General features: G+C 43.8%; 1 protein-coding gene across 1 annotated transcript in view; it reads right to left on the reverse strand.

Annotated features, from left to right (window-relative positions):
* LOC138808213 (zinc finger CCHC domain-containing protein 10-like) overlaps positions 1-12,166 on the reverse strand; it is a 40,976-nt gene that overhangs the window by 19,457 nt on the left and 9,353 nt on the right. Inside the window, exon 2 of the mRNA XM_069994206.1 lies at positions 1,514-1,716. Within this exon, the coding sequence (XP_069850307.1) occupies positions 1,514-1,554 (41 nt within the window). The 5' untranslated portion in view covers positions 1,555-1,716. The remainder of the gene's footprint in view (positions 1-1,513; positions 1,717-12,166) is intronic.

The following is a 12,166-nucleotide window of genomic DNA, read 5'->3' on the forward strand; positions in this document are numbered from 1 at the left end:
ATCTAGTGGCCAACTGTGAGTTGTGTATAATGAAGATGCAAATTTTTTTTTTGGGGGGGGAGGTCTGGTCGTGGAGCCTGAACTCTGGGCCTGGGCGCTGTCCCTCAGCTCTTCAGCTCAAGGCTAGTGCTCTACCACTTGAGCCACAGCACCACTTCTGGCTTTTTTCTTTTTGCTTATGTGGTGCTGAGAAATCGAACCCAGGGCCTCAGGCATGCAAGACAAGCACTCTACCACTGAGCCAACTTCCCAGCCCCTAAAGATGCAAATTTTGATGGCATAAAATACTGGATGATAAAGAAAGAAGAGTCTGAAACCACCCCTTTGTGTATTATCTTTGCAAAACTGTTGTGCTGTTTTGCTTATTTGATAGGCACATTGGACAACTTCTAGTTCTTAAAAATTAAGTTCCTACCCGGCTCACACCTGTAATCCTAGCTACTCAAGAGGCTGAGATCTAAGGATCTGGTTTAAAGCCAGCCCTGGTAGGAAAGCCTATGACACTTTTATCCCCAATTGAGCTGGACATGAACCTGTGATTCAGTGGTAGAATTCTAGCCTTGAGTAAAAATGCTCAGTGCCTAGGTTCTGAGTTCAAGCCCCAGAATCAACACACACACAAACACACACACACACAACTTCTTCCCAGTCTCAAAGCAATCATGATCCTGCCTGGCTACTCTTTCCAAATGCTCTTATAATCTTTCTTACCCGTTTAATCTCTCTTTACATGTCACAGTTCAGTCCAACCTTTTGGCCAAGCTTGAAGTAAGGCCCCAAACTTCAGTCCACCCAACTTAACGCAATCCTTTCTGTTTTTGCATCCCAACTTCTTTCTCGCAAAGCGTTCATCACCAGCTCTATGTGCTTGTTTATCAACTATTTTCACCGTTAGGTAGGATGTCAGCTCCCGGAAAGCAGAGATTTTTTTTCTTGAATACCTTTTTTTTTGGCTCTGGCATACTGAGTGTGGTACGCCAGAGTGAAATAAATGGATATTTATTGAAAAACAGAATGAATGGCAGAAAGCGAGAAGCCAGCTTGGGAGAAGAATCTTTTGCCCAGAAAGGCGATAGGGAAGAGGCAGGAGAAGCCAGCTCGGTTGGAGGCTGCACGGGGGGGGAACAGGGGTTTCCCATCGGCGGAAGCAAAGACACCGCACAGGGGACCGACCGTGCGTGAGGTGGGCGGAGGGACACCCAAGCACCGAGACCAACTGTGGTGGGGGTGACGCCAGGCGCGCGGGCTCCCCTCAGGCCTCTCTGCCCGGCCCCGCAGCTCTCCCCCGACCGCCCCCCACGAAGACGCTGAACCCCCTCCCCACCCCCCGGCGCCACCGAACTTAACTCTCGGGCCGAATCCCGACAAGAAAATAGGCAACATGTTTGACAAACGGCCATTCTCGCCCTCCCCCGCCGCCCCCCGGCAAGCCAGGGCCTGGCTCCCGAACCCGTCCCGAGCGCGTCGCCCCACCCCCGACCCGCCGGGGGTCCCTAGCGGCCCCCTCACTCACGCTTGTCGCCGAGCTATGAGCCGATGCATGGGAGTCGCCATGATGTGACGAGAGAGCCGCCGCAGGGACTCTTGGGAAACTCCGTGGAAGGGGGCGTGGCCCTCGAGGCTGGGCGGCGCAGACGTGGGCGGGGCCGGACGGGGCCCCTGGCAGCCCAGGGAAGAATGGAACCTGCACTGGATAGTGCTCTGATAGCTAGGAGTCTGGAGAACAAAATGAGTTAAGCAAGACTCAGGCCATCAGTGGAGAGAATTTTTTTTTTTTCAGCAAAACATCCAGTACAGCATGTTAATTACTTCCGTTTATTTCTTAGTGTCAGTCGTGGGGCTTGAACTCTGGGCCTGGGCGCTGTCCCTCAGTTCTTTAGCTCAAGGCCAGCGCTCTACCGCTTGAACCAGAGCGCCACTTCCGGTTTTCTGGTGGTTTATTACAGATGAGAGTCTCACGGACTTTCCTGCCCGGGCTGGCTTTGAACCATGATCCTCAGATCTCAGCCTCCTGGGTAGCTAGGATTATAGGTGTGAGCCATCGGCGCTGGGCTTCCTTTTATTTATGTTTTAAAAATGTGTACTTCATAAGGGCCACACGAGACTATGTAAAGTACAGATACTTTGTCAAGTGAAAAAAAGGGCTATTCAAATATTTTAGGATACTTTAGCTGATATTTGCTGTCAGCTCATAAAAATTATTATATATATATATATATTTTTTTTTTTGGTAGGTTGTGGGGCTTGAATTCAGGCCCTAGGCACTACTTTTGAGCTCTTTTGCTCAAGGATAGCACTCTACCACTTTGAGCCACAGCACCAATTTAGGTTCTCTGGTTGTTTATTGGAGATACTGGATTTTCCTGCCCAGGCTGACTTTGAACCGTGATCCTCAGATCTCAGCCTCCTGAGTAGCTAGGATTAAGGTGTGAGCCACCAGTGGCCAGCTCCTATCTCATATTTTCGTGCAGCAAGAAAGTCTTTACCACAAGCCTGGCAGATGCAGTGTCATTCTCTTAGATTTATCAATAACAGTAAGTTAAACTTATTTTTCTTTTTTTGTTGGTTATGGGGCTTGAACTTGACCTGGGCACTATCCCTGAGCTCTTAAGCTCAAGCTAGTGCTCTACCACTTTGAGCCACAGCAGCACTTCTGGGTTTTTGGTGGTTAATTGGAGATAGGAGTCTCAATGACTTTTCGGCTGAGGCTGGCTTTGAACCACAATCTTCAGATCTCAGATCTCCTGAGTAGCTAGGATTACTGGCATGAGCCACAGGTGTCTGCTAAGCTAAACTTATTTAAACTTAAGTAAGCTACATTTCTATTTTTAGTGTCACTTTCAGATTTTCTTTCTTTTTTATAGCAACAGAAAAGGGTCAAAGACCATGTTGAATGAAGTATTCTAAAGAAAAATTAATTCAGGCCAGGCACCAATGGCTCATGCCTGTAATCCTGGCTACTAAGGAGGCTGAGATCTGAGGATTATGGTTCAAAGCCAGCCCAGGCAGGAAAGTCTGAGACTCTTATCTCCAATAAACCAACAGAAAACTGGAAGTGGCACTATGGCTCAAGTGGTAGAGCACTAGCTTTGAGCTGAAGAGCTAAGGGACAGTGCCCAAGCCCATGGTTCAAGCCCCACAACCCACAAAATAATAATAATAATAATAATTCAGTCTAAAAGGGTAAAGTGATTAGACTTGAGAGTTAAAGTTACCATGTGAACTGAAAGTACATCTAGTTCTCTAAAATGTTTTTAAATAGCTGGGCATGGTGGAACATGCCTGTAATCTGAGCACTTGGTGGCCCAGTTATAACGAAATAAGGCTCAGGTGGTAGAGTGCTAGCCTTACGCAAAAGAAGCTCATAGACAGTGCCCAGGCCTTGAGTTCAAGCCCCAGGACTGGCAAAACAAAACAAAAAACCCACAAAGAAGTCTAGGCCAGTCTATGCTTCATAGCAATATTCTGTGAAATAAAATAAAATGTATCTTATGTTTGTTTTGTTTGCTAGCAAATAAAACATTTGATATATTACCCCCCACACACACCATGTCTCTCCCACCCAGGTTTCCAGTAAGTACTTTTTAAAAAAGGAAAAAAAGCAAAACAAAACAAAACAAAAAAAACCTTTGCACTCAAAAATAAGTCTTACAGGGTGATGGTGGCTCCTGGACAGGAAAGCATGGTTCAAAGCCAGCCTGGGCAGAGAAGTCAATGAGACACTTGTCTCTAATTAACCACCAGAAAAATGGAAGTGATGCTGTGGCTCAATGTGGTAGAGCACTAGCCTGGAGTGTAAAAGCTCTGGGACATCGCCCAGTCTGAGTTCATGAGCAACAAAATATCTTCCAGAATTTTAATAAAATGTTAATAAGAGGGTTGAATTGTAGCTCAGTGGCAAAGTGCTTGCCTGGCAAATGCAATGTCCTGGGTTAGATCTCTAGAACCAAAACAGAAGAGACAAAACAAAAAAACCCCAAACAGTTAACATGCTAATAAGAGCCAGATGTTGATGGTTTGTGCTTTTTATCCTAACTACTCAAGAGGCTGAGATCTGAGGATTCCAGTTTGAACCCAGCCCAGGCAGAAAAGTCCTTATTTCCAATTTACCAGCAACAATCTGGAAGTGGAGCTGTGGCTCAAGTGGTAGAGAGCCAGCCTTCCAGCCTGAGTGAAAATGCCCAGTGAGAGAGCAAGACTCTTAGTCCAAGCCCAAGTACTAGCCAAAAAAAAAAAATGCTAGTAAGAAAAATATTAACTCAATAGACATGATGTGGAAAATGAACTATGCAACCTGTGGACAGAGACGGGAGGAGGTAACTGGGGGAAAGCGAAGGAAGGTGTGGCATTGTCCAAAAAAGAAATGTACTCATTACCTGACTTAAGAAATAGTAACTGTCAGTATTATGCACACTTTTGGTCCTCAGCTCCACCCAGACCTGGGCCCCCTCCCATTCCTGGAGTTCCCACTAAACAGCTAGCCCCACCCTCTCTCCGCCCAGATCCACCTGGGCTCCCATCCACCTCACTTCCTACCCCCAGACCCTCCTGCTCCCTGGATAGGGCTTTGGGGGAAAATATGGCTCCTCTAATAAGCCTTATCATCTTTCTCCTGTGCCTGCCTCTGCATGGTCCCCTGGGATGGGTGTGTGGGACCCTTCAGTAACTCCTCTGTACGCCACCTAAATAACAAGAAAATTAAATATGTTTAAAAATATTGTTTAGATTCAGGTTGATGGTGTGTAAAGCCAATAGAAGTAGTAAGTGTACTTCGTTTTATATAAAAGAATCATAACAGCCTCTTGGACCAAAAAGAGCAAATGTAACCTAAGAATTGTTTTCAGCTTGAAGATGTTTTTCTTTTTTGTTTTGTCAGTCTTGGGGCTTGAACACCAGGCCTGGGTGTTGTCCCTGAGCTCTTCAGCTCAAGGCTAGTGCTCTACCACTTGAGCCACAGCGCCACTTCCAGTTTTCTGGTGGTTTATTGGAGGGAGAAACGAGTCTCACAGACTTTGCTGCCTGGGCTGGCTTTGATAGGAGCCCAGACAGATCTAAGCCTCCTGAGTAGCTAGGATTAGATTACAGGCATGAGCCACCAGCGCCTGGCTTCACCAGGGAGGTTTTTTTTTTTTTTTTTTTTTTTTTTCCTGATGAGAAGCATCAGTTTAAGCTCAAGATGGGCTTGGAAGTAGTCAACAGATTTCTTTTATTTGCTATCTGCAAATTGGTTGTTTTGTGCTGGGGGGAGGTAGGGCAGTGAGTAGTAGAATCTCTGTCAGCCAAACGAAATATTTATCTCAAGGTCTAGCTAGTTTCAGGGGACAAAGAGTTCAATTAATGGTTTATGAGACAAACATTAGGAATTTGGAGTCTGTGTCTGGTCTCTTCATATTTAATAAGTGGGTAATGAGCAGTCTTATTCTAAATCATCTAAGTTCAGAGTAGTTCTTTGCAATAAGCTGGAACAACAAAATAATGGAGATATTTCTTAATCAGAAATTAAGCACAGAATTTAGGAAACATGGAATAATGTCAAGACAGGGCTGGAGGTGTAGCTCAAGGGCAGAGCTGCTGTTTAGCATGAGCAATGTCTTGGGTTCTATTCTCAGCACCAAAAGCAAATCAAAACAAAATACTACTGTGAGAAGAAGCAATCTTTGCTGTCAAACTAAAATATTTCTATCTTGTAACCAATCATCATTGTGTACTATGTCTTGAATTCTTTGCTTCTTTATACTAGCCAGCCAAAGTGAAGGGTGAGTCCTTACCAATGGAGTTAAAGACTAATGCCTCCCCTTCCCTTTTTTTTATTTTTATTTTTGTAATTTAATTTTATTTTATTTGTGAACATACTGTACAGAGGAGTTACAATTACATGGGCAGGATAATGCATACATTTCTTACCAAGCATTGCAGCCTCCTCCTTTGTTTACCCTTCACATCCCTTCCCAGCCTCCCCCCTCTCCCCCCTCCCCTTCCCTTGAGTGTGAACTTCCCACTAACTTCTTCACCTCCTCTAACTTTGTCAGCAGCCAGCCCTGGTGAGAGGAATGTGTCTTTGCCTGCAAGAGGACAGCTACCCACCCCCATCCCCCAACCACCATAGTAGGAAGGCTCTAAAATACTTTCTAACTTCCCTGTATTCCTCTATCACCCAGGTAACCAATTGTTTGAAAAAAAAAATGTGGATCTGACTCCTTAGCAACAAGAAAAAAGGACAGCACCCCTTGGATAGGGATAAAAAACAAGCATACCATAAAGCCTGGGTGCCTGCCCCAACTCTCAGGAGAGTGAGGGTAGTTCACCTTTCTGTACAGAGGCTATAAGGCCTTGAGGAATTCTCCTATATCTCTTGTGTGTTTATTCATTTTCATTTTCACCAGAGGGTCATGTGTGCTTCCAACAGTACCAGGAACAACAACAAAATAAAACTGTAACAGGGCATTGGAGAGAATAATTATTCCCCATTTGTTGAAAGGGGACAGAAGTTGGAGAAGTTTCATATGCTTGCTCATATGCTTATCTGCTCATCTTTGCTGCTATCATGTGGCCCAGAGGAGGAGATGATGTGGATGGTTTAACTTAGATATGCTCATTGATATTACTAGAATTGTAAAGAAATGAGGTAGAAGGCAAATAAATCACCACCCCTGTGGAGCAAACTCTCACACTTTAACCCTAAAGGAATTCAATTTGAGAATGTTTCCTTAAAGAACTAGAACAAAAGCAAACTTTGTTCCACCTTACCTAGTGATATCATAATAATGAATGGAACAAAAATGACCATCAGTTCTTTCAAACAGTCTAGGGAATCAGTCTCAGAGGACACCCAGTTTCCCTCCTTGGAAAAATGACCACTCCCTCTTCCCAGTTATCATCCTGGACTAAAGCTGAAATAGCAAAGGTTGAGAGGCTTTGGTGATCAAGAGTTACTGTGTTCTTTTGAAAAAGTGGGAAAGTACTTCATACTTCTCTTGTTTTAATCCTGTTTGAAGACCTAATTTGGTTCATACTGGGCTAGAGTTCTCAGAAATCCTCAGTGTTGCTGGGTAAGAGCATTAAGGCCTATTTGATTCAGGAGAGCAAGAATTTCCTTAAGGGATAGGGCTGGAGGCATGGCTCATTTGGTGATGGGCTAGCTGATGAGCAAAAAAGAGAGACAGAGAGATAGACACAGAGAGGAGAGAGGGAAAGAGGGAGAGAGGGGGAGAGGGAGAGAGGGGGAGAGGGGAAGAGAGAGAGGAATTTTCTAAAGGAAATTCCTTAGGCTAGCTGGTGTTCAAATCAGTTAATATAGAATATAAAATATAGATACAAGTCTTATGACCTTCACATGTGAAGACTTGTGAAACTCCTTACCTTCCAGCAAGCACAGATGCAAACAGTAAGGAAGAGCACAGAAACCCCATTTTAGGAAGAATCAGGCGTAATTTGATCACAGGTTATTTAACCAGGCTATCATTGGTGAAATCTAGATAGCTTTTCTTTTTCTTTTTTCCCCATTAAAAACAGAAACCTAGAAATTCCTCTATGGGGCCGTTCCCTGGATGGAGAGTCTCACTACTTTCTTTTCACTTTCAATTAATTTACTCTGGTTATCTATAAAAAGTAAAATAAAACAGAAACCCATATATCATCTATAGGCTTTGCTATGCATTTGGCTAAATATTGAAGGCCTAGAGGAATTAAAAGATTTTTTTTTTCATTGTAGTACTGGGAGTATTACTCTCAGTTCCTATGTTTTTTAGTAGTTCAATCCCTCTTAAGTTTTTTTGGGGGGTGGTAGTTTGTTGGTAAAAATCTTTTATCAGCTGTAAAAAAACTGATATGTAAAATTTTTGGAAGAAGTAACAACAATATTCAATTATGATTCTCAATAATCATGACTAGTGTTTGATCTGCTGCTCTTAGGCTTTTTCTTCCTCTTTTTGTTCCAGATCCTGTGTATGAAGTTACAAAGCCATTTGTGTGTGTGTGTGTGTGTGTGTGTGTGTGTGTGTGTGTGTGTGTGTGTGTGTTGGTATTGGGGCTTGAACTCAAGAACTGAGCACTGTTTCTTAGCTTTTTAGCTCAAGGCTAGCACTCTACCACTTGAACCATACCTCCACTTCCAGCTTTTTGGTGGTTAATTGGGATCAGAGTCTCATGGACTTTATTGCCTGGGCTGGTTTTAAACTGTGATCCTCAGATCTCAGCTTCCTGAATAGCTAGGATTATAGGAGTGAGCCACTAGCACAGGGTTATGTGTTTTTTGGGTGTCCACGATACCAAGCACATCTTGATTTTATTACAGTTTATGGGCTGCTATGAAAAGCTATCACATGGCAGGGACATGACCCCTATTTCCAGGCCCAGGGTCTCAAATTCCTTCCTTACTTCCTCTTTTAGATCAATTCCACTCTGCTCCTTCTCACTGTCTGTACATATCACCTATGCAACTCCTTACAAAGTAAGATAAAGTCTTCCTAAACAATTTTGTGTTTATTTCAAATCCTGCCCAGGCCTGTCTGGATTTGTCAGTGCTAAAGTATCTAAGTATACAACCTATGCTCTCATTACAGCAACAGAACTGGAAGGCATCTTTTGGGAGTGTTCTCTAGCTTGTGATGACAGATTTTTTATTTTTATTTTTGCCAGTCCTGGGGCTTGAACTCAGGGCCTGGGCACTGTCCCTGACCCTCTCTGTGCTCAAGGATAGCACTCTACCATTTAAGCCACAGTACCACTTCCACATTTTTTTGTGTGTATGTTACTGAGGAATTGACCCAGGGCTTTATGCATGCTAGGCAAGCACTCTATCACTAAGCCATATTCCCAGTTATTTTTCTTTTCCCTTTTTTTTTTTTTGGGTCCGGTCGTGGGGCCTGAACTCTGGGCCTGAGCGCTGTCCCTCAACTCTTCAGCTCAAGGCTAGCGCTCTACCACTTGAGCCACAGCGCCACTTCCGGCTTTTTTCTTTTTGTTTATGTGGTGCTGAGTAATGGAACCCAGGGCCTCATGCATGCAAGGCAAGCACTCTACTGAGCCACCTTCCCAGCCCTTCTTTTCCTTTTTGATCATGGGGCTTGAACTCAGTGCCTGGGCACTGTCCTGAACTTTTTCACTCAAGGCTATCGCTCTACCATGTTGATCGACAGCTCCACTTCCTACAGATCTTTTTGTTGTTGAAAATTGTTACTGACCCTGTACCTCTAGTTACATTTGACTGAAACAACATGATGATTGAGTCAGGATGGACAATCAGGGTCTTTTACCTGGGACTCTTAACAAAAACTGAAGGTCTTTTCATACCTGTAATAGAACTTGCTCTGAAGCACATATATTCAGAGCTGTGATGGACAGATGAGAGAGAGAGAGAGAGAGAGAGAGAGAGAGAGAGAGAGAGAGAGAGAGAGGTAGAGACAGAGACAGAGACAGAGACAGAGACAGAGACAGAGACAGAGAGACAGACAGAGACAGAGACAGACAGACATAGAGGTGTGTGTATGTGTAAAATATGATCTACAATGAAAGAGGTATATCTATTAATATACTTTTGGCCAGGTCAAGTGGTAGAGGTTTGTAATCACATCACTTGGGAGGCTGAGATAGGAGGATTACTCAGGGGTGACATAGAGAGGTCTGTCTCAAAAAAAAAAAAATAGACAAAAGAAATAAAGAAAAGAAAAACAGGGAAAAGGTAATAGAAACCTCAAATCATAGGGGCAGGAAGATCACAAGTCTGATGCCACTGTAAGCAAAGTTAGTGAGACTCTATCTCAAAACCAAACCAGGCCAGGCGCTGTAGTCCTAGCTACTCAAGAGGCTGAGATCTGAGGATTGAGGTTCAAAGCCAGCCCGTGCAGGAAACTCTGAGAGTCTCTTATCTCCAATTAACCACCAAAAAACCAGAAGTGGTACTGTGGCTCAAGTGGAAGAGCACTCACCTTGAGCTGAAGAGCTCAGGGATAGCACCTAGGCCCAGAGTTCAAGCCCCCAACAAACAAACAAACAAACAAACATGGGATGGCTAAAGTGGTAGGTGGTTGGACCTAGCATGCTTGAGTTATATTCCTAGTGCCACTAAAACAAAGAAAAGAAAACTCAAGTAAAACAGTCTCTTACTTGCGTGTGTGGGTCTATATTTTGTCCTTGCTTCATTAGTGAATGCTGGCGAGCCTCTGTATTAATGCAGTATGTGAACAAGAGCCAGGATGCATCCTCAGACGGCCCCTTCCAACCTCCCACTCCACAGTTCCCTGACAAGGGAGATGCTGGTTCCACGAGGACACTCCTTCCCAATAGCTATCTCCTGCGTATGGGTCATTTTTCCTGTCAACAGCCCTTTCTGGTAGAGTTTATTGAGGCAGTCCAAGTTCAGCCACCTACTTCCAACATGTGGTGGATCCAAGAGACACTCCCTATCACACTAGACTATTTTTCTCTCTTGGTCCCTTTTTATAGCCAGTTCTAATTCTATTCTTTTCTATTCTATTCCATCCTATTCTATTCATGCCTGTAATCTTAGCTACTCAGTAGCAGAGGATGGAGGTCTGAAGCCAGCCTTGGCAGAAAAGTCCATGAGATTCTATTTTCAAAATAACCAGCAAAGAGTGAGGCTGGAGAAGTGGCTCTAGAGGTAGAGAACCAGCCAGGCAAGGAAGCCAATTAAGCACAATGTCTTTAAGTTCAAAGCCTGGTAATGAAAAAAAAAAAAGTTGAATGGTAATCCCTTAGTACAACTACTTAAATTATATACATATATATATATATATATATATATTTTTTTTTTTTTTCCAGTCGTGGGACCTGAACTCTGGGCCTGGGTGCTGTCCCTGAGCTCTTCAGCTCAAGGCTACTGCTCTACTACTTGAGCCACAGTACCACTTCCAGCTTTTCCTGCTTATATAGTGCCGAGGAATTGAGCCCAGGACCTCATGCATGCAAGGCAAGCACTTTACCACTGATACCACTGAGCCACCTTCCCAGCCCCTATATATATATATATATATATATATATATTTTTTTTTTTTTTTTTTTTTGTGGGTTCGGTCGTGGGGCCTGAACTCTGGGCCTGGGCGCTGTCCTTCAGCTCTTCAGCTCAAGGCTAGTGCTCTACCACTTGAGCCACAGTGTCACTTCTGGCTTTTTTCTTTTTGCTTATGTGGTGCTGAGGAATCGAACCCAGGGTCTCAGGCATGCAAGGCAAGCGCTCTACCACTGAGCCACCTTCCCAGCCCCCCTATATATATATTTTAAAGATAACTTTTGGGGGCTGGGTAGGGTGGCTCATATCTGTAATCCCAATACTTGGAAGAGAGGATTGTCATTTAAAATCTAGCCAAGGGCTGGGAATATGGCTTAGTGGCAGCATGCATGAAGCCCTTGAGCAAAAAGAAGCTTAGGAACAGTGCCCAGGCCCTGAGTTCAAGCCCCAGGACTGGCAAAAAAAAAAAAAATCTAGCCAAGGGAAAAAATCAGCGAGACTTTTGATCTCAAAGAATAAGCTAGGTATGATGGTGCAATGGTGTCTATCACTCTACTATGAAGGGATCTGAAGTAGGAATATCTAGTTTGATGCCAGCCTCAGATGAAAGCACAAGACCCTTTCTGAAAAATGTGGAAGTGGCTCAAGCGATAGAGTGTCTGCCTAGCAAGTATAAGACCTTGAGTTCAAACCCTAGGACTGTAAAAAAAATAATAAACCTTTGCTTTTGGTGGAAATGATATGAAGTATACCCATGTTTAGTAGACTAAAGTGTTCCTAAAGGGTCAATTATCTGGTTTTGAAGAAAAACGTCTTAACCACCTTTCTATTATCTGTTGAGAAGTTCATTTGTCGAAAGCATTTCAAGAATATCAGGTCCTGCTAGGTTTCAGTGGATAATGCCTATAATCTTCATTATTCTGAAAGACTGTGGTTCACAACCAGCCTGGACAGAAAAATCTTTAAGACTCCTCCAATTTGTGTATGTGTGTGCACATGCTTTCATGTGAGTACGCGTTCATCTGTGTTTGTAGTAAGGTTTGCACTCAGGACCTTGTGCTCTTGCTTGGCTTTTTGCCATCAAAGTTGGCACTCTACCACCTGAGCCATACCACCACTTCCAGCTTTTTGATGGTTAATTAGAGATAACCAATTTTGTGTGCTTGGGCTGATTTTTGAGCTGCAATTCTCAGCTCTCAG

The sequence above is a fragment of the Dipodomys merriami genome, unplaced genomic scaffold, assembly GCF_024711535.1.
Source record: "Dipodomys merriami isolate MVZ:Mamm:240054 unplaced genomic scaffold, mDipMer1.0.p SCAF_447, whole genome shotgun sequence".
NCBI classification, from domain to species: Eukaryota; Metazoa; Chordata; class Mammalia; order Rodentia; family Heteromyidae; genus Dipodomys; species Dipodomys merriami.